The sequence below is a fragment of the Anoplopoma fimbria genome, chromosome 5, assembly GCF_027596085.1.
Source record: "Anoplopoma fimbria isolate UVic2021 breed Golden Eagle Sablefish chromosome 5, Afim_UVic_2022, whole genome shotgun sequence".
NCBI classification, from domain to species: Eukaryota; Metazoa; Chordata; class Actinopteri; order Perciformes; family Anoplopomatidae; genus Anoplopoma; species Anoplopoma fimbria.
Genome location: NC_072453.1, coordinates 16,076,883 through 16,099,293, shown reverse-complemented (window position 1 = coordinate 16,099,293; position 22,411 = coordinate 16,076,883). Strand labels below are relative to the sequence as shown.

The 22,411-nt window shown below is 40.3% G+C and overlaps 3 protein-coding genes across 3 annotated transcripts in view; 1 reads left to right on the top strand and 2 right to left on the bottom strand.

Moving 5' to 3' along the window:
- Positions 1–6,050: 6,050 nt before the first annotated feature.
- LOC129091250 (DDB1- and CUL4-associated factor 7-like) lies at positions 6,051–13,161 on the top strand. The gene is made up of 7 exons (XM_054598798.1): positions 6,051–6,538; positions 9,266–9,424; positions 9,977–10,088; positions 10,242–10,360; positions 10,479–10,688; positions 11,037–11,154; positions 11,719–13,161. Exons 1-7 carry the CDS (start codon positions 6,401–6,403, stop codon positions 11,889–11,891), a joined length of 1,029 nt encoding a protein of 342 aa, XP_054454773.1. The 5' UTR covers positions 6,051–6,400; the 3' UTR covers positions 11,892–13,161.
- Positions 13,162–13,838: 677 nt separating this feature from the next.
- On the bottom strand, positions 13,839–19,969 carry kcnh6b (potassium voltage-gated channel, subfamily H (eag-related), member 6b). Its single transcript, XM_054599521.1, has 12 exons — positions 19,933–19,969; positions 19,057–19,223; positions 17,546–17,970; positions 17,034–17,434; positions 16,531–16,730; positions 16,165–16,417; positions 15,882–16,075; positions 15,328–15,436; positions 14,945–15,196; positions 14,659–14,839; positions 14,239–14,425; positions 13,839–14,135 (listed from the first exon to the last, which is right to left on the bottom strand). The coding sequence occupies exons 1-12, from the start codon at positions 19,967–19,969 to the stop codon at positions 13,839–13,841; spliced, it is 2,703 nt and encodes a 900-aa protein (XP_054455496.1).
- Positions 19,970–20,742: 773 nt separating this feature from the next.
- The window catches only part of LOC129091221 (translational activator of cytochrome c oxidase 1), a 3,508-nt gene continuing 1,839 nt past the window's right edge, over positions 20,743–22,411 (bottom strand). The window contains 3 exon segments of the mRNA XM_054598756.1: positions 20,743–21,545; positions 21,856–21,971; positions 21,974–22,017. Coding sequence (XP_054454731.1) covers positions 21,336–21,545; positions 21,856–21,971; positions 21,974–22,017 — 370 coding nt within the window. The 3' untranslated portion in view covers positions 20,743–21,335.

Below are 22,411 nucleotides of genomic sequence, written 5' to 3'. Positions count from 1 at the left end.
TGTAAACAAGAATAAGTGTACAACATTTCTGGGATCAATAAAGTTTGATCTTATATTGCTAGCATTATGATAAATCACATGTAAAGTAACAGAACAGAAATTGAATTCATTTCACAGGTGAAATTATAACATTTAAACAAGGACGCAAAATTCTGTCATTAAAGGAGAAAAAACATAAAATGCAAAACCCTTTTCTGTCTGTGTCAGGTTTCATGATACAGATAAATCTATTTTGTTAAATACCCACATGTAACATACATCTTCAGAATAAGTATGTAAATGTTTTTGTTAATACCTGCACACCTGCATGAGTGCAACTGTCACGAAAGATGAACCTGCCTGCCATCATCATTTACATTTGTAATATGATCATTATGCACAAGGAACCGAATGTAAATCTATGTTTGTAATGTAATCCAGTTTATGTGCTTGTGAATAGCAGTAGGATTTTTTCCTCACGTTTACAGGGCTTTTCATTACTTTTGTAAGATTAATGTCTCATTCTAAGGTACTGAAAATTAGGTTTCTTTCTATCCAGATGAAAGCTCCATTGGTAACTCTAAAGCAGCCTAGATACAGTTTTCCCATCAGAAAATTACACCAGTCGTCCCATTCTGAAGTCCAGAACCATGTCAGCTGGGTCGTCAGTGTTGGTCTGTTCTCGACTATGGAGAAACTGTGGTTTACTGGTTAACTGGTAACTGGAGAAGAGCTAGTTGAGCAAGGCAGTGGACCTGTATACCTACTCTATATAGAAACTGCCCACGGCCTCTATGAGTGAGTTAAAAGTAGACTAAACCTCACTGTGTGCTGTGCTGTGAAAATGTCTGACAATAAATTGATTTCCATTACATTCAATAATCAAAACAAACTGAGTTCAATGGCTTTATTCAAAGTTTTACTTTGTAAGACAGTTCACTATTGATTTATAGTCACATTATCAACATTCATTTGAATATACAGGTTCCAAAGCATACATGCAGTGTTTAAAGATTACAGATTTTACTATATAAGAGACTTAGTTTTTTATAATTTAGTTTCTACTGTTAATTTAAACTTTCTTTTATTATATAGGAAAACAATAATAATAATATGGGCAAACATGTAACCCGGGTGATAATGAACAATAACATACAAGAACAACATACCATCAAATAAATGAAATCAAGAAAAGTATCCCATTAAAAAAAAGTTTAAATTTGTCTTGATTTGAATTTGCACATGACAACATGATTTAGTGAGTTATTTCAGAGCTGACTGAAACCCGACTTCTGAAAGTTAAACAATATTTTAGATTCTACCTGATTATGTGAGAGGAAGAAAAGAGAAATGATCAGAGGAGCCATGAATTAAGACTTCCTGCAGCATCCACGCCTGAAACCATCCAATTTTCCATTATTTATTAGGTGGAGTATAGGCATGACAGCTGATCCCAAACTGGTTGTTATTGTCATGGGAATACCAATAATACATATGAAAATATCAAAACGTAACAGCGGCCTCCCAATTCCTAAGAGAAGCACTGGAGGAAGGTAAGACACGACTGTCATCACCAGGCTGTTGATGAGGGTCTGAATGGCTCTTTGCTTCTGCGGGTGGATGTTATTTCTACCAGGGTCAGACTTAAGTAGTGAGTGGAGGATGAGAGAATCACAGATCACAATTATTACCATAGCTACTATAAAAGGCACAGTGTGAAAAGCAGTTAAGTATAACCAGTAAAAAAGACTGTATGCAGTCCCAAAGGTAACTGTCAAAATCCAAACGATGCCAGCCATCACCACCCTGGGAGTCAGACTTTTCCTCTTGTGGTAGGTGATTGGATGAACCACAGCCAGGTAACAGTCCAGACAGATACAAGCCATCATGAGGGGTCTCCCACATGTGCTCAGGGTAAAAACGGTGTTCCAAATCGCTTCAAAAGGCCAATTCTTCAAGAGGAAATGATTTAACAATCCAGGTGGGATGAAGACCAAGAAGACAGCATCCATGACCGAGAGATTTAGTACGAAAAAAGAATTTGGTGTGAATGGATTTCCTCTCCTGTATGTCTTAAACATCTCCCAGAGGATGGCAATAGATGCAGGAAAACCAAGAGCAAAGCACAGCGTTTGAAAAAAAGCCCAAACATATATGCTCTCTTCAAAATCTTTACACCCAACAAAATCAAATTCGTCCCAGACAAATCCAGATGTGGCAGAATTGTTGAGCAGACGCATGGAATGAAGATCCATCTCAAGCAACATTATTGAGCAGAGTAGTAGATTAGAGACCTGAGAGACACAAATTGAGTATTTTAGAGCATGCAAATTTAATTTACAAACACACCCGCACAGCATTCTGCAAGTAGAATGAGAACCTTTCATGATACACAACATTTTTAAAGAACACACAAACATTTGTACAAAAAACTGGCAAATTGTTGACACCAAGGAAAAATGGGCCTTTGTTCAGTTCATCAGTTTGAAATGCACTGCACAATGGCTGAGACTTTAGTCAATAAAAAACAGACACATACTGTACCTTTTTATGAGGATTTGTAGGGATGTGTTTACTGATGTTCTGCTTTGTTTTCCCCTTGACAGAAGTGTCAACCATCTGTGGAAAACTGCTTTAAGTGTTTCTGCATAGACATCAATCAGCCTCATGAACAGCTGTCAGTGGAAGGTTTGCATATAGTTATGGAAAAGAGCAGACCCACAGAGCACAGGAGATTCACAAAGGCCAATGGTGGGAGACATAACCATAAACTGACATTTTGTGTGTTTACACTGCATTCTCAGGTGCAGTCTTCTGACCTGACAGCGAGCCAAAATTCACATCATCAAAGTTAATACAATTTATCCCGGGTGGACCATGAGTGTGTGTACAAAATGTAACGGCAATCCACCCAATAATTGTAGTAAATTTTGTGTCATTGAGTAAGGGGATCACCAAAGTCAGCACTGTCAGTTTCACCCTCTAGTCGCTGTGGATATCTGCAGAACATGTATTGGCAATCCATCCAGTAGTTGTTATTACATTTCACTAGTGCCCAAAATGTCAACTAACTTGTGGCGCTGGAGTCAATGGCAGGGGGTTATCAAAGTCAGAGGAATTTATCCACTGGGGACCAGTAATGTCGGTACAAAATGTCATGGCAGTCCATTCAATAGCATGAAAGAGATGAGAGGAAAACACTACACAAGTTTTTACTAATAATCATGTATGATATATGATTATACACCAGAGAGCAAACATTTAAATTGTAGGTCCACCATACATTTAATATTGAACTGACTAAATATTGAAATGCTGAAATTACTTTATGTCTTTAAATATCCATTGACCTCTTTTCATCAGAAGTGAAATCAAGGAAAGAATCACATAAAACACATCATCATGAACACTGGAACGACTATTTCCATCATCTAAATATGCAAATAATAACAGGATTCAGTCAGGAATATGACTTATTTAGGAATTGAGCTGGGATTTATTTTAGCTTTCTAACAATTCAGAGCTGACAGAAACTTTACTTCTAAAAGTTCAAATGTTTTTAGTTTCTACAACCTCATAATGTAAGAGGAAGGAACGGAAATAATTAGAGGAGCCCTGAATTAAGACTTCCAGCAGCACCCACGCCTGAAACCATCCAATTTTCCATTATTTTTAAGGTGGAGTATAGGCATGACAGTGGATCCCAAAGAGTAAGAAATTGTCATGGGAATACCAATAATACATATGAAAATATCAAAACTTAACAGCGGCCTCCCAATTCCTAAGAGAAGCACTGGAGGAAGGTAAGACACGACTGTCATCACCAGGCTGTTGATGAGGGTCTGAATGGCTCTTTGCTTCTGCGGGTGGATGTTATTTCTACCAGGGTCAGACTTAAGTAGTGAGTGGAGGATGAGAGAATCACAGATCACAATTATTACCATAGCTACTATAAAAGGCATAGTGCAATACATGGTGTAGTATAACCAGTAAAAAAGACCGTATGCAGTCCCAAAGGTAACTGTCAAAATCCAAACGATGCCAGCCATCACCACCCTGGGAGTCAGACTTTTCCTCTTGTGGTAGGTGATTGGATGAACCACAGCCAGGTAACAGTCCAGACAGATACAAGCCATCATGAGGGGTCTCCCACATGTGCTCAGGGTAAAAACGGTGTTCCAAATCGCTTCAAAAGGCCAATTCTTCAAGATGAAATGATTTAACAATCCAGGTGGGATGAAGACCAAGAAGACAGCATCCATGACTGAGAGATTTAGTATGAAAAAAGAATTTGGTGTGAATGGATTTCCTCTCCTGTATGTCTTAAACATCTCCCAGAGGATGGCAATAGATGCAGGAAAACCAAGAGCAAAGCACAGCATTTGAAAAAAAGCCCAAACATATAAGCCCTCTATTATGTCTTTACAACCCAAAAAATCATATTCGTCCCACACAAATCCAGATGTGGCAGAGTCGTTGGACAGACGCTGGGAACGAAGATGCATCCCAGGCAACATTATTGAGCAAAGTGGTAGATTAAAGACCTAAGAGACACAGATATACAACTTTAGAGCATGCAAAACAAATTAACACACATGCACAGCATGCTGCGAGGTAGAATCTTGCATTCTACACATATTCTGCCTTTGTATGAGGTGTTGTAGTAAAGGATATACTGAGGTGCTGCTGTGTCCTCTTGCCTTGATGTCAAACGTCTGTGGGAGCTGTTGGTGTGTAGAGTTCAATGAAATTTATGACCTGGTGTCATGCGGCAGTTTGGCAAATCAAAAAAATATGGAAAATAGCAGACCCACAGAGCACAGGAGATTTCATTTGATTCCAATAGCATGGCTAAAGGGGGAAGAAAAACTACCATATGTACCTGAATAGGTGCCAGCAGAGAGCAACATTTTAATTTTAGATCCACCATACACTAATCTTTAGCTGAGTAAATATTGTAATTTTGAAGTGAAGGTGTTGAAAAATGTATGACCTAAATTATCCTATAACCTCTATTCATCAAGAGTGAAGAGTGACAATTCGTAGTGAAAACTCATTTGTCAAACCCTGTGTTTTTTTAGCTGTTAGAAGTTGGGGAAAAAAACAAATTGTGTGGCAACTTAAACATCCTGGTCATTACAGGCAAATAAGGTGTCAGTGCTAAGTTTTGTTAATACAAACGTGCTGTCACTGCTGATTAATCATCTAAGTAAGTATTGCTGAGGTTAATCTGAGGCCACTGGGTTAAATGATCCATCACAGCCAAGAGAGGAGGTTTGAAAAGAAGCCAAGGCCAAGGAGAGGAACAAGCTGCTGGTATTCTATCTTTATTTTGTTGTATAGTATGTGTATTTATTGTCTGTGTAGTTGTATAGTATGTGTATTTATTGTCTGTGTAGTTGTATAGTATGTGTATTTATTGTCTGTGTCTGTGTAGTTGTATAGTATGTGTATTTATTGTCTGTGTCTGTGTAGTTGTATAGTATGTGTATTTATTGTCTGTGTAGTTGTATAGTATGTGTATTTATTGTCTGTGTAGTTGTATAGTATGTGTATTTATTGTCTGTGTAGTTGTATAGTATGTGTATTTATTGTCTGTGTCTGTGTAGTTCAGCTGCTGCAACACTTGAATTTCCCCCATGGGGATCAATAAAGGAATATAATAAAAAGTATTGGCAACATTACTGAAGTGCTCAGGTGTATGCACACACCTTGACCATTCTGCTAGTATTACAGTGGAAGGGTAAATAAAACTAATTTATTCATCAAAATAAAAAATAAAAAAGATGTATTTTCCACTTCTGTATGCAGAAGATGCTTCTTTGCTTAAATGTTCAAAGAGCTTGACCAGTGTGCAGCCACTGTGATGCTGCATTCGAGTGCTGCTCGTAAACCATCATTCCGTGAAGTTGTACGTAAACCTAGAACTCGTTGACATTTAAATTGTGTTCAGAAAAATCACAAAAACACACTTTAATATTACATATATTCTCACTGTCACTTAAACCTCTCACGGAGTCGAGTATTAAACTGAACTCCCTCCTGAGCCGTATGCGCTTTGTTCCGATGTCCGATATTCGCAGCAGCACCTGAAGGCAGCACCAGCATTCTTGATGTGGCCGCCATTGCTGCCATGCTACGAGCACCTTTGAGCACCTTTTTGCGGTTAATGTGATAAATATTACTCATCTTTTGCTTTTACCGTGATGCTTTGATCGCTGGGTAACTCTCCTGATTGCACAGACTCAACAATTAGCCAGATTTCTACGGGAAACATCGCAGTGTGCAGAAACAATACGTTAGCTCACAAGCTAGCCTCCATTTTAAAGCTAGCACAGGTTTGTCTGCAGCGACACGCTTGTTTTTGTTGGTTTTTTGTTTTTGTTTTTCCTGTTTGGGGGGGTATTTGTGTTTTGTGAAGATGTCGCTACATGGTAAACGTAAGGAGATCTACAAGTACGAGGCTCCGTGGACGGTGTACGCCATGAACTGGAGCGTAAGGCCGGATAAGAGGTTCCGGCTGGCGTTGGGCAGCTTCGTGGAGGAGTACAACAACAAGGTGAGCTGTAAGATAAGGTACAACAACAAGGTGAGGTGTAAGATAAGGTACAACAACAAGGTGAGCTGTAAGATAAGGTACAACAACAAGGTGAGCTGTAAGATAAGGTACAACAACAAGGTGAGGTGTAAGATAAGGTACAACAACAAGGTGAGGTGTAAGATAAGGTACAACAACAAGGTGAGCTGTAAGATAAGGTACAACAACAAGGTGAGGTGTAAGATAAGGTACAACAACAAGGTGAGCTGTAAGATAAGGTACAACAACAAGGTGAGGTGTAAGATAAGGTACAACAACAAGGTGAGGTGTAAGATAAGGTACAACAACAAGGTGAGCTGTAAGATAAGGTACAACAACAAGGTGAGGTGTAAGATAAGGTACAACAACAAGGTGAGTGTAAGAGTGTAAGATAAGGTACAACAACAAGGTGAGCTGTAAGATAAGGTACAACAACAAGGTGAGGTGTAAGATAAGGTACAACAACAAGGTGAGGTGTAAGATAAGGTACAACAACAAGGTGAGGTGTAAGATAAGGTACAACAACAAGGTGAGGTGTAAGATAAGGTACAACAACAAGGTGAGCTGTAAGATAAGGTACAACAACAAGGTGAGCTGTAAGATAAGGTACAACAACAAGGTGAGGTGTAAGATAAGGTACAACAACAAGGTGAGCTGTAAGATAAGGTACAACAACAAGGTGAGCTGTAAGATAAGGTACAACAACAAGGTGAGCTGTAAGATAAGGTACAACAACAAGGTGAGCTGTAAGATAAGGTACAACAACAAGGTGAGCTGTAAGATAAGGTACAACAACAAGGTGATAAGGTACAACAACAAGGTGAGCTGTAAGATAAGGTACAACAACAAGGTGAGCTGTAAGATAAGGTACAACAACAAGGTGAGGTGTAAGATAAGGTACAACAACAAGGTGAGCTGTAAGATAAGGTACAACAACAAGGTGAGGTGTAAGATAAGGTACAACAACAAGGTGAGGTGTAAGATAAGGTACAACAACAAGGTGAGCTGTAAGATAAGGTACAACAACAAGGTGAGCTGTAAGATAAGGTACAACAACTGGTGCTAAGATAAGGTCCAAGGTACCTGTAAGATACTTAAACCTGAAATATAACTGATCCAAGTAGAATATATGTTTTTTTAGATAAGTACAACAACCCCCAAGGTGAGGTGTAAGATAAGGTACAACAACTCTGTGTACTGAGAGTAACGGGTAAGTAAGATAAGATAAGGTGTAAGGTAAGGGATAAGGTAAGGTAAGATATAAGATAAGGTAAGGTAAGATAAGGTAAGATAAGGTAAGGTATAAGGTAAGGTATAAGGTAAGGTAAGGTAAGATAAGGTGTAAGGTATAAGATAAGGTAAGATAAGGATAAGATAAGGTAAGGTATAAGATAAGGTAAGATATGATAAGGTAAAGGATAATAAGGTAAGGTATAAGATAAGGTATAAGGTAAGGTATAAGGTAAGGTATAAGTATAAGGTAAGATATAAGGTATAAGGTAAGGTATAAGATAAGGTATAAGGTAAGATATAAGATAAGGTAAGGTATAAGGTAAGAGATAAGGTAAGGTATAAGGTAAGGTATAAGGTAAGATAAGGTAAGGTATAAGATAAGGTAAGGTATAAGGTAAGGTATAAGATAAGGTAAGATAAGGTAAGGTATAAGGTAAGGGATAAGATAAGGTAAGATAAGGTGTAAGGTATAAGGTAAGGTATAAGATATGATAAGGTATAAGGTAAGGTAAGATAAGGTATAAGATAAGGTAAGATAAGATAAGATAATGCTTTATTAGTCCCGCAGCGGGGGTAATTTACAGGATTACAGCAGCATAGAGGATAGTGCAAACAAGAGACATAGTAAAAATAAAACAATATCAAAAATAAGTATTATAAATAAGCAAATGAGCAATAAAAAAACTGTAAAAAAACAGTAAAGAATCCACAGTAACTAAAATATTATATATACAGACAGAGACTATTATAACTATTGTATTGCACAGTGTATTAGTCCTTTAATAGTCCCACAGCGGAAATTTACAGGATTACACCAGCATAGATATAGTGCAAACAAGGTACATAGTAGAAGAAACAAACAAAGTATTTTAAATAAGTAAGAAAAATAAAAAATCCACAATAACAAAAAGAAATCTTATAAATACAGACAGAATAATTATAGCTGTCTTCATCTGCGACATTGTAGATACACCTTAATTAGATTTATTAGAGCAGCCAAGGACAATTTTCTTCATCAATTAGTATTAAAGTATTTGTTTGACAAATTCCCAAACATTCCAAAGATGATGTCTTAAGTGTTCGGTAACAGTTTTTGCATGTTTGAGTTCTGATTTCTGACCATTTAGTTGTCTAAATAGTTATTACAATTTTCATTAGTCAATTTTCTGTTGACGGAACGGTGATTATCATCGCTGTAAATATCAACTACATTTATTAATTGATTAAGTTGCTATCAGCACAAGCGGAAATGGGACATATGCTGGTATTACAAATGATTGGAAAATATGAAACGGTAATATAATGTGTCCATAACTGGATTATCCCGTCCGAGGATCCCTGGAATCATCACCACCTTCCACACCCCTTACTGACTGACTGACTGACTGACTGACTGACTGACTGACTGACTGTCTCAGTAATGCTATACTGACTCACTCAAGGTGAGTTGTTGTTGTTGTTGTTGTTTATTTACAGGTCCAGATAGTTGGACTGGAGGAGGAGAACTCAGAGTTTGTGTGTCGAAACACTTTCGACCACCCGTACCCCACCACCAAGGTCATGTGGATTCCAGACAGCAAGGGGGCGTACCCTGACCTGCTGGCCACCAGCGGAGACTACCTGAGAATCTGGAGGGTAAGAGGACCAGTCTGACCAGAACCTATGGCCTCCTGTAGTCAGAGAAAAATATTACAGACACTTTATAAGATAGGTCACTACTAGGTATGATATACTGTTTATCCACACTCAATGTTCAGGACGAACCGTGTGGTGCAAGAGTCTAGCTGATAACTACAGCTCTCAAATGCCACAGCATGAAAACAAAACGGCGTTGTGTTTTTTTCTTCCTTTTCCTTGAATTTTACAGACACATTCTGGGATACATTGATACTCTTCTTTTATTACACTAGTTATTATTTTTAATTTTTAAGGAATATTTTCTGAAACTACAATAATTGTATGTCATAGCGACTGCTTATGAAGAGATTATGTGAAACCCACAATATATATATTTTTTAATGCAAACCAATAGTTGTGCTACCATACTTCTGTTTTTCTTATTTCTTTATCCAAGTTCTTTACTATTGAAAAATGCAAATTGGTTTTGGAATATGTCAAAAATGTGTTGTGTGTGTGAACTCACTGAAGTGCACAAATATACAGAATAAAATGTGTTTCTACTGACAGGTGGGCGAAACAGAGACCCGACTGGAGTGCCTGCTCAACAATAACAAGAACTCAGACTTTTGTGCACCTCTCACATCCTTTGACTGGAACGAGGTGGACCCAAACTTGTTAGGTAAAAACTCAGTGGAGGGTTAACCTCTGGGTAACATTTTCAACTTGGTTATTTTTTTGTAAATCCCTCACAGAAAACTACCTTCACTAAGATAACGCCATTATTTGAAAAGGGGGATAACATTGTGTTTGTGTATATGTGTTTTCTATGCAGGTACTTCCAGTATTGACACTACCTGTACGATCTGGGGGTTGGAGACTGGACAGGTGCTGGGAAGGGTCAACTTAGTGTCAGGTCATGTCAAGACTCAGCTCATTGCCCATGACAAAGAGGTAAGTGATTGATCAAATGAAATTGAATTTACACATAATCCTGGGGTAACTCTCCCGTCTTCCATCTCAAATGCTCTTCACTTAGCTGATCAGAACTCCCTGTCCGGTTGTGTTGCAGGTGTATGACATCTCTTTCAGCCGAGCGGGTGGTGGCAGGGATATGTTTGCATCAGTGGGAGCAGACGGCTCAGTTCGCATGTTTGACCTCCGTCACCTTGAACATAGCACCATCATCTATGAAGACCCACAGCACCACCCACTGCTCCGGCTCTGCTGGAACAAGCAGGACCCCAACTACCTGGTCACCATGGCGATGGACAGCATGGAGGTTTGTGCTGCCCCCTTTGTGAATACATCCTATAAACCTGAAGTATGAAAAGTAAAAATATTAGGTGATTTTATTTTATTTTTTTGCATCATCTTTTTCTATGTCTACGTAAATCACTTACTATGTTTTTTAAGCAATCGCTCTTCATGTTAGAACCGTATAATGTAAAAGCTCCCAAATTAGTTTGAGATTTGTAAATCTTTTTGTTTTAAAGACTTATTTTAAGGCTTCACTTAGAATTATGAAATAAGTGTTTTGAAACTGGTAGATATATTAAGCCTCTCTTTGTCCATTTTTTTTTTTTTACTGCCAGTTAATGTCTTTAAAATGATTCTTTTTTATCCTCAGGTGGTGATCTTAGATGTGCGTGTGCCCTGTACTCCGGTGGCTAGACTCAACAACCACAGGGCCTGTGTCAATGGAATCGCCTGGGCTCCGCACTCCTCCTGTCACATCTGTACAGCAGGTATGAGAGGAGAACACGTTTGCAACATGACTGCAATCACTGACAAAGACCACAAGAGGGAGCCAGTCTTAAGCTGCATAAGAGACTATAAAAAAGCTCTGTGTCAAAAAAAATACACAAGTTGGATTGGCCCCCTTTTGATACTGCAATTAAGAGTACATTTTCTGATTTTACACAAAGAGACTTTAAAAACTGTTTAAAGAAGGTCATTTTTTTCTTTACTTAAAGGGTCGGTGTGTAGGATTTAGGAGGAACTATTGGCACGAATGGAAGATAATATTCATAACTGTTACTGCATTTTTTTTCCTGGGGGAATTCCTTCTTCTTTGGCTGCTCCCATTAGGGGTCACCACAGCAGATCACGTGTTACAATCTTTTTATGTCCTCTGCATACAGTTAAATGCATTATACTGTGGAAAAAATGAATGATCCCCTGGTGGAGATAAAAACGTCTCTCTACCAGATTCCGGACTGTGACATGTAGTGTTTAGTGACATTATTTCCTTCCTGTTAAAACAAGATAAATCAATTCAAATCAAACCTCCTCCCCTCCCCTCTGTCTAGCTGAGGACCACCAGGCTCTAATCTGGGACATCCAGCAGATGCCGCGGGCCATTGAGGACCCTATACTGGCCTACACAGCTGAGGGAGAGATCAATAATGTCCAGTGGGCCACCACTCAACCCGACTGGATTGCTATCTGCTACAACAACTGCCTGGAAATCCTCAGAGTCTGAGCTTCAGTCATGAAGAGATGAGGCAACTCAAAAACATTGTCGGTTGAATTAACAAGCTGTTTAAGAAGGACGGAGCAATATTCAGTTCATGCTCTTTTTGGGTTCATGTTGATACAGATTATGTGTGTAAAGCTTTTTTCAACAGAGTGAGAACGAGAGAAAATCAGCGCTCGACTTTGTGATACAAAATCAAGACGTCCTGTATCAGAAAACTCAAAGGAGCGCCAAAACAAAAACGGTAACCAAGTCTCAAGAAACTGTTGTCGTGTACAGACGTGAACCAAGGTTCAATAGCCTTCGAGCTCTGTTTGTTGTCTAACAGACAAAAAGTCTACTCAGTTTCATGCTTTTATACGCTATTATGGTGCATTGTATGTGTAGGTTTACTCATTATGACGTCCTCAAACATTCATTTTTATGGTGCAGCAAAGATGTAGTTTAGCCACATTTAAAAGTGGATTGAATGTGGTTAATGTGGTTTTAAGTGTTCATATATTCAATTGTTTTTTTAACCTAAATATATGTGTTCTATTCAACTGAATACCATTTGTGATATGTTGTGATACATTGATTAAATAGTTATTAAAGCAAGGGTTGGAAGTCTTGAGAAGCTAGCAAGATTACCAACCCCACCTTTAACCATTGACCATGATACAGATTTCTGTTTGTAATTTGTGCACCAGTTATTTTATTCATATCACCTTTTTTTTTTTTTTTTTTTTACATAAATCAACGGTCCCTCACAGTTTAAACCATTGTACAGTTTTATATTCAGACAACAATTATTTCACAGTGAGGTGACTCATCAACAAATTGATAAGAATCTATAGTAGAGATTTACAGTTAAGAACAATAGGTTACCTGTAAATACTGAGAGAACACTGCCTGAAGTACATCATACACAATCTCTACAATTTAGAGAAACTTTTCTCTTTTTTAAACAGCCCTAGAAAACTGTAATTGTATAACAAATGCTGTGAGTCCTGTTGTGATATTCAGTAATGTTGTGATATTGGGATGGGGTGGGACCATGTGGGGGTGAACAGGAGTTATTTCTTACTTACTGTTGGTGTTTCACTACGGGGTCATGATGTGTGATTATTTGCTAAACATAAAGTCCAAAAACCACTTGCCCATGATTCATTTTCACAAATTGGGTCCAGAAAAGATCCAAAGAAGCATTACCTATGGCCAATAATTAATTTAAATAGAAATCAAAGTAATATGTGTGTGTTTATTGAGAAAAAGGGTCGCCACTCTATAAAGTATATGCACCAGAGAGCACCCTGTGAAATATGTTTATTATGTGAAGGGCTTTTGTTAAAGAAAAAATATCACTTCAGAAATTGTCTCTAGATTTTCTTAAAGGAACAGTTCGACATGTAGGAAATTCGTATTTGCTTACATATTTTTGCTGAGAATGAGATGGGAAGACATATCACTCTTGTGTATCTTAGCCAGCAGTTGGTTAGCTTAGCTTAGCTCAAGGACTTAGCACGGGGTAAAGTCTGGATTTATGGGCTGTTATGTGCTGGATCATTTTCTTGGCCAGGAGCAGGTGTCAGGGAACCAGTTGAGACTACAGTAAGTCACTGCTCCTGTTCAAGATGTAAGCTTTCGGGATGGCATGCACAACATTTACTGAAGCGGGATGGCCATAAAACAGGACAAAACGTTAAGAAAAAGATGTTCTCTCCTTATCATGCACATGCTGTACATTAGAAAATGTTATTCAAAAAGTATGATAATTGTGTTTCAATCATCACTTAGTGTAATCCTGCGTCAACACTATGAAATAGAAACCCTTCATCTGATTTCATGTGACTTTAGGCGCTGTCCAAAGATCTAATGAGTAGTCACACGGTTCCTTCCAGACTTCTAAGTAGCTTTGTTTCAATACTTTCAAAGTCACACTGGTTGCCACTACAACTCTTTTACTGGAGGTTTTCAGATGGCAGGCAGCATGGGTTCTGAGAGGTGTTTCTGGATCTCAGCGAGTTCTGGGCTGATGTCCAGGTTCCCCGGCAGCGAGGGGTAGCGGAGGCTGCAGCACAGCCCGGGCCCTTCTGTGATGGAGGATCTGACCGATGGCTGTGGTGGCTGCAGAGTCAACCCTGTGTGGGTCTCAGTTTCAGGAGTGACGGTCATGAACATGGTGTCGTCGGACGCCACGGTCACAGGGATGCCGCTTGACACCGACTCCTGGGACTTCTTGGCGAATTGAAGGTCAGTCTGAGCAGAACTCTAGAGCGAAGAAATCACATACTTATTTTTGTTTTTATGTCTTAAGCAGAAATCTAGAAACAAATCTCTTCGTAGTAGTATTATTCTTTACCTGTGTTGGTACCCGGGTGTCCATCTGTATGGGGGTAATGGGGTACATGCTGTGCAGCACTGGTGTCCCAGACCCATACAGGCCAGGTGAGTCAGTTGGGAGGGTACTAGACGATACAGTGCTGTAAGCAGGAGGTACGATCTGCCTCTGAAGAAGCTGCAGAATAACGGTGATGTCGGCTGTCATGCGAGTCTCCAGTCTGGGCCATTAAGAGACAATGAGAATGACTATTAAGTGAAGTAACAATACCCAAGAATCTTATCCAGCCAATGGAATGGAAACAATAAAATAAATATGAGAGACACGCGATTTCTTAGCATTGGCCTAGAATTTGAAAACATTTTTGATCAGTGCCCTAATCATCACTCTAATTTCTTATTATACCTCTAGTCTCAATGCTTAGAAACCAGCTGAGAGCATCATTGACTTCACCTGTTGAGCTGTGAGTGTAAAACCTCAAGTCGAGACTCGAGCTCACTGGGCCGTTCTTCTGTGAAAGGTGGTGGGTGGTAGGAGTTGCGGACGGATGAAGATCGCCAGGCACGAGTCGGAAACTGTTGTGACTGACGTTCAGGCCAGTATCCATACATTCCCGGCACATTCAAAGATGAAGCTTAGGAAAAATAAAAAGACGTTTTTTTTAGCCACCATCCTCAGCTGTAGTTAACCATAGCATGTTTAAAACCTCCAGGACAGAATTGAATAAACATCCATCTACCTTGGTCCAACACGGCTTCCCTCCCCACTGAGGGGCCACTTTGGGGGATCATCTGCACTACAGCGGGGGAATAGTCCCGTCTGGCATCTTCTGCAGGGTAAAGCTCCTCTTTCGCACTGGGGCCAAGAAGATTAGCCAGGTCCTCACTAGACTCGGAGCACGGGGATCCACAGCTACAGCGGTCATCCCAGTGGGTCTGAGGAGGTGAGTGACGATGACGGAGGGGGTACGAGTCTTCATGATCGATTCCATCTGTTCACATGAAAGCATTCGATTACTCTTTTATACCTTCTGCAATTATTTTGTGAGTTAAGACAGGGAGTTTGATGATTTTAGAGGCCTATCACACTGATTACCAACCAGAGCCTTGTAACAAATCTTACCTGGCCTGATTCGGCAGTCCAGGGAGTGGATTTTGTGTCTTGGCTTGTGGCGATACCCACAGTCGTCACCGGAGTCATCAGTTGTTATTATGGGTGGTACCTGATCAGCCTGACCAACACAGAAACAAAAAAAGGGTATACAACTTATTTGGCTTTACAGGCTTACAACAGCAATCAAAATTGGTTAGCTGTAATTCTTGTTTAAATTTTACTTTTGCAAGATGACAAATGAAAGGGATTGATCCAGAGATGGGGAAAGTACGCCCAACAAAGATCTCCTGCCAGATGCAAACTTGCAGTTCATGAACCCATAGACTACCAAGGCACTCCACAAGAGGGTTTTTAGCTAAACTATACAAGCAGTAGTTCCATTCAAGTCTCAGTATTGGCATTGAAGCTAATAATTGAGTCTCGTTCGACCCTGTGAGTCATGCAACTAGCAGAGAAGTTGTTAAATTATTGTTTTCTGGGGGGAAATACTAATTCTAATGCCAATGAGAAATGGTCAAATATTTTATGTCCCATTAGAGGAAAAAAACATCTCAAACGACAACCTCTCTCAGGTCAAAAGTTATATCCAGGTTCCTCCAGAAGTTGTCTGCAAAGCTGGGGTAGATATCAAGGACCTCCATCAGGTCGTCCCTCTGGATGCGGTGCAGGTCACAGTAGGTGATGGTGTATACGTCTGAATTGGACTTCCCCGGCTCATCGTACAGGTGGATCGGCTCTCCAAAGATGTCATTCTTTTCTGCAGGAGCATGAATATTTTCCATTATTAGATGATGTTTTTTGGAGCATTTTTGAGACACCAAGGTCAAATCGTCTATAATTAGATACCCAATATGGCGACCACCACGTCATCCTTGATGACCTGGATGGAACCACGTGAGATAAAGAAGAGAGAGTCCAGGATGTCTCCGTAGTGGATCAGAGTATCTCCTGGAGGAGCGTGGACGGTCTTGAACCTCATACCCAACGCACGCAGACAGGCTTGACTGCCTCCATGGAAAGCCTTACAGTTCTCCAGCAGGGATCGGTTCAAGTGCAAACAGATGTCTGCCTGCAAAGAATCTGGGAATCCCTTCAGCACCTGAATAAGACCATCAACATATCAGCGATTAGATGCAAAACAGGGATACTGAAGAACCTTAACAGCAGTTAAAGGATAAAGTGGGACTTTTATGAATACAAAAAAAATCTTACACCATTCATGTCAATGCCATTTGTGTAGGACCAGGCATGCTGGAAGTACTCTTCGAGCCTTTGGCGAAGGCAACCGGGGATTTGGTGGAATCGGATGAACTCTTTCACTCGCAGCATCTGGGTGTGGTAGCGGGTTGTGCCAGAGTACAGCCGCTGGATGATGGCTGACACGTTCCCAAATATGCTGGCATACATGAGAGCTGAGACAGAAGAAGCAATGAGGACACAGAGGGGCAAATGCTAAAAAGGGGTTATGAAAATAGATTCTGTATAATAAAGGACTGTACAAAAAGGGGAGGGAGGGATGGCCATAAAAGGGGGAAGAGTTTGTTTTGTGTCTTTGCTTAAGGGAAGGCACCTTAGTTCTGTACTTAGTTATTAATAGTGACACCAGTTGTACCCATACTTAACATTATTTTGCTGGGATGGTATTGGGTTCAGACCCGCCTGCCCATCCCACACTCATTTTCGTGCAGTCCCTAACGTATCGTAATTCAACTCACAGCCAATAACCATGACGCAGATGGAGAAGATCTTCTCCGAGTTGGTGTTTGGAGAGACGTTGCCAAACCCCACGCTCGTCAAACTGCTCAAGGTGAAGTAAAGAGCAGTGACGTACTTGTCTTTCACTGATGGACCGGAGGAGGAGTCGCTGTCGTTGTACGACTTGCCCAGTTGTTCGGCCAGGTTGTCCAGCCAGCCGGTCTCCGTGTACGGCCTCTCCACAAAGCCAATAGCGTACCAAATGCAGGCGAGCCAATGGGCGATGAGCACAAAGGTGCACATGAGCAAGAACAGGACAGCGGCCCCGTATTCAGAATACCGGTCCAGCTTTCTTGCCACGCGGACCAATCGCAGCAGCCGAGCTGTTTTCAGCAGACTTGTTAGGGTTGCCATCTTTGGTGTCCATCAACAACAGAGAAGAGAGGATGTTAGTCAGGGAAATGTCCATTCAATTTACATTAGCTTCAGAGAAGTTTAGACACTTTAGGCAGTTTTAGGTAGAGTTCTTACCTCTTCAGAGCCAGATCTGAAAATGAGGAGGTCAAAAGGGATCGCTGCGAACAGATCAATAGAGAACCAGCCTTTGATGTAGTGCTTGGCTATCCGGCTCGGCTGTGTGACCACCTCCTCGTTTCGATCCACGTACGTTGTGCGAAGGTTGATGACTATATCCACAATAAACAGCACGTCCACTAAAAGGTCCGCCACATTCAGAGGGTCGCATGTGTAGCCACAGCTCCTTTTACGTAAATCCCCGTGTTCATCCAGGAGGAAGGTAGCTGAGTAAGGAGTGAAAACAGCCGTGTAGAGGACCAGAAGGAGAATAATCCAGTCCCAAAATGCCTTGAAGGGGCTGTAGTGAAGCAAGATCAACCATGTTGTCTCTGGAACCTGCAGTTTGTGTTCAGGCAGTACATCAGACTCCAAAGAAAGTACCTAAACAAAAAGAATACATTAGTATGCAATGATTCTCATATATGAACATTGACTTTTAATGTTCCTTCGATTATGTATCTATAGTGATGTCTAAACTTCTAATGTGCACTGTTAAGTGTGAATTTATGGCATATTGGCAAATTAATACTTTTACATTAACCAATCAGAAAACAGCATTCTTTCTTAAATTTTGCTTTAAAGAAAAAACAAGTACATTCTCTGAACTAATACTAACACACAGACCTTTCTAGAAGATGTCATATTTTGATCAAATTCTCGGTGGAGGCCGCATGCCATGGTTTTGCGACCTTGTAGGTCCAACAAGTCCTTGACCATCCTGTCATTGGTGACTCTCAAGAGTGGCGAGACTTGAGCAAAGTCAGATAGCATAATTATTTCCAGATAGATAAAGAGCGAAAACAATTGTGTGCTGCAATCAGCTGCGCAAGAGCTAACTGAGCGCCGAATGCTGGTGAGCTGGAGGGCTGTAATGATGAGCTGGGCGTCACAATCACACAACTGAGTTCCTGTGCTGCCACAGTCCTCGTGTTCTCTTTAACCCAATTTCAAATTAACCTTTGCAGCCCTGATGAATGTCACTGACCTCGCAGACAGACAGACATATCTACCAGGTATACATGGATAGCAACATATATACTGTATATAAATGGAGGGATAAACAAACAGGAATCAACAAGTGACCCAGGGCAGCAAGGTCATCGGTTGTTGCAAACACTCGCAGTTGTTTCATATCCATCACATCCCACAGAAGCAGTGATGCAGAATGCTGAGCCCCAGGGCTCCAGCAGTAACTACATCAGATCTAAATTGAACTGTGTCTCAATGTAACTTTGTTTTTCACACCCAGAACAAAAACGCCCAGCCACTAAACGTCTACTGATTTTTCCACCAGTGGGTTAACATCAGTCATGGCAACGTTCTGGGAGCCTCAAAACGTGATTCATGTGACGGACACATGCTGGCAAGCAGTGAATGCATCGTGGGGGAATGTGGTGGTGAATTTAGAGCTCATTTAGAGCTCTTGAACAGGACGTCCTGGCTGTCAGCCCATGTGAGGATATCGGCCCCTCGTACCTGTGTGACCTTCTCTTTGACGTTCTGCGAGCAGTCCTTCCCCTTGGAGGGGCTGAGCAGCTCCCTCCTGGGAGTGGCAGGTGAGCAGCATTCAGGGCCCCTGATGGCTGGTCCCCCACTCTTCATAAGGTCTGAGTCAGACATGGAGCTCTGCTGGCCTACAGGTATCAGAAAACACATAAAAAGAATATTGTTTTTTTCTCTCATTTTTTTTATTTTTCATCTTTTTATTCTTGAAATAAATTGGCCTCATAATACTATAATTACAATTATAGTATTCAACAACACAAATAATTACATTCATTTTCTTATGATATAGTTTTCTTGCTGTACTTGACTTATACTATGGATTCTTTCAACTGTAATTATATAAGACTTTACTCTGTGTTTTCCTTTGCCGAGGAAAATCTCAATAGGAATATAGAAAGGGAAACCACTCAGTGACGTTTAATATTCTGTTCCTCCCAAACAAATTCCTCTCCACTCTGTTTTCCCAGAATGCCCATGTAGCTGTGCCCCTCCCCAAAATACTCTGCCCTCAAATAATGATTTGTCTCAATACTTGACTCAGTTTCAGTGTTAGTGCAGAGGGAAAGTTAGCAGTTACATTGTAGAAAAATCTCTCTGCTCTCAGTAGTTGGTCAAATGAAGCCACGTTTTTTTGAAAGTAAAATAAACACAACCTACCTGATTTGAAACCAGAATGTCAGATCCTTTTTGGTTTGACCACTAGACAGCCATGAATCAAATATCCATCCTTAAAGACACTTTTTGGACAAGTGTTTTCAAAAACCTTCACTCTTCTCTTTCATGGTTCATATTTAGGCAAAACAAATGAACTTCAGACGTCGTTGTTGAACCCTCCACTGAGGCACAGGGCGGAGGACTGGCCTGCAGCTCGCATGTTACCGCGCAACATTTGCCAACACAGTAAAACCGATCAATGCCATGCTATAGCTGAGAGGCACCGGCAGGAAAATCTATGACGGGTATTGATAATCTGAACAAATGTTCTCAGAACCATTACACTGGACTTCCCTGTTGTGATCAAATGATCATTGCAGTGTTCTTGTATGCAGGTCAGTGTGGTGGTATAGCTCTAACATACACTCACAGGGCTGTGACACACATTACACCAGCTGGCTAAAGGTATAGGACCCGCTCAATATGATGCATGCAAAAAGTTAATGTGGGAGCTTATTGACTCGAATGTTGTTGACACTACAGTAGTATAAGGGGGTAATGACCTGTGATGACTTTGGCTCAAAACGTCCTTCAGCTGTAACCTTCAGTCAAATGTATGTATGTATGCATATATATACATTTATAAATATATATACAGTAGTTGTTTGTATCTTCAGAGGCTGTTTTTACATTCCTCAAGTTAAGAGGGGAAATGTAATAATGTGTTCACCTTAAATCCTATATTTTAATGTGTATGTACAACATGAAATTGTGACATCACAAGTAGTTTTGAAGCCTATTACAGTCCAATATTAACTTATATGCTAGATGTGAAAGCTAAATTCCTTCGGAGCACATTGAGAATGGACTTTTCAGTGAAGTAGGAGACACCATATTCGTAGATTCTGGATTATGGAGGAGTAGATGTAAATTTAATACTTTTTAAAGAGGTAATTGAACAAATTATTATTCAGGGTTTTATATGTCTAGAGAGGACCTTTTATTGAGGGTGTTTTTTGAAATTGATCCTTGTTAATATATTAAAATTGCTTCCTTCCTCAAACAATAAAAGTGAAATTACACTTTGATGAAACATCTTCATTTCTCAGGGATCCAATGAATGATTAGCAAATAAAAAGGGACGTCGTCTTAATACTTTATTTACAGACTTTAAAGACCTACTTGGGAAACTTTGTTTTTACAGCATCTAGCAAAATGTGCATGTTATTTCACTCTGCTTTATCTGAAGAGGCAATCTTGTAAACTTGAAATGAAAATCCTGAATGCACTGGTGGGAGTTTATTTCCCGTTTGCTCGAAGCCTGCTGTTAATGAACTTCTTGTAAATGCACGCTGACAATAGAAAATATTCAAGAAATACCACTTCTTAACAAGGACCACAATTACATTTCACTCCCAAGTCCCACAAAGAAAGCGTTGAAACGGCCAATTCACTCTTATTTTTCATACTAATAATGGAAAGCAGTATGAGGTGTTGACAGGTAGTGCATGTATCCTTTCTCTGTGAAATCAAATCTCCCACATGTGAGATATAATCAGTGTCCACCAAGTGTCCAGGAGGCGTGCTCAGCTGTCTGCCTGGATGTTGTCCCAGACTCGAACTACGTCTTGACAGTCATTGAGGGCTTCTATTAGCGTTGAAGCAGCTTCCAGGTGGTCCTGGTCCAGAGAACAGAGGGCGCGGGGAACAAACTCCAACCCAGCGGACGTAATCTGCATTCCCAGCTCTTCCAGCGAGGCCCGCACCTTCCTCACTTCGGCTATGTCACAAATAAACTGAGGAGAAAAAAAACAGATCAAACTATTTAACAGTGGTAAGGCTGCAACTTATTGTTTTCATTCTCATTGAAGATGTTCAATAATTGCTTAGTCTATAATGTGAGAAAATAGTGAAAAATGTCTGTAATAATTCCAAAATCCAAGGTTATGACTACATGGGTGTGTTGTAAAATGGGCCGTCCAAAACTCAAGTTAGATATTCAAACTAAAATGATGTAAAACAGAAAAAAATGAAAAAACGTTGTGCATACAGTACACAATCCCTCATATTTCTGTCCTGCTCTCCTTATTTCACATCATGTCTGACCTTAAGAAGAGGCTGCTCCTCCTCATCCTCGGTCTCTTGGACATCTTCGGCTCCCGCCTCGATGGCCAGCTCCAGAGATCTCTCTGTCGAGACATTCTGGCCTGGAACCAAAACCACCCCCTCCTGTTGAAGTTGTGGCGGGCTCCGTCTGACAGCATCCCTCTGTGGGTGATAGTGTGAGACAACATAATTGTACATTAACGTGATCATTTCTGTTTGAATACATAGAACTACAAACTACAAAAAGGGATTTTATTTGTATTAGCTTTCTTTTCTTTTAATGTCTGCTGTAATTTAGCGATCCATTCTGCTGATTTATATAAATTGTTTGCATCTGTTTGTAGAGGGACATCTAGTGGCCAGTGTCATTAGCACACCAGCCTCCATTATTATTGCAGCAGGATTAACATGCTTTGCATGAATTGCATGTATTCTTCCCCTGTAACATCCTGTCTATGTGATCTGTGTATTGGCCTGTTGATCTTCAATGTCCAGCAGATCCGGTTAACACTGTTCCCATCGGTAGTGTGGTGAAAGTGCATGAAATATCTGCATT

What these genes read in the sequence shown, in the direction of transcription:
- LOC129091250 (XM_054598798.1), top strand. Translation starts at nt 6,401, where the DNA reads ATGTCGCTACATGGTAAACGTAAGGAGATCTACAAGTACGAGGCTCCG. An exon ending in TGGAGGAGTACAACAACAAG is followed by an intron (nt 6,539 to 9,265) that starts GTGAGCTGTAAG and finishes GTTTATTTACAG; the next exon opens with GTCCAGATAGTTGGACTGGA. An exon ending in TGGCGATGGACAGCATGGAG is followed by an intron (nt 10,689 to 11,036) that starts GTTTGTGCTGCC and finishes TTTTATCCTCAG; the next exon opens with GTGGTGATCTTAGATGTGCG.
- kcnh6b (XM_054599521.1), bottom strand. Translation starts at nt 19,969, where the DNA reads ATGCGAGCTGCAGGCCAGTCCTCCGCCCTGTGCCTCA. An exon ending in TAACTTTTGACCTGAGAGAG is followed by an intron (nt 15,437 to 15,881) that starts GTTGTCGTTTGA and finishes TGTGTTGGTCAG; the next exon opens with GCTGATCAGGTACCACCCAT. An exon ending in CCATACAGATGGACACCCGG is followed by an intron (nt 14,136 to 14,238) that starts GTACCAACACAG and finishes TCTTCGCTCTAG; the next exon opens with AGTTCTGCTCAGACTGACCT.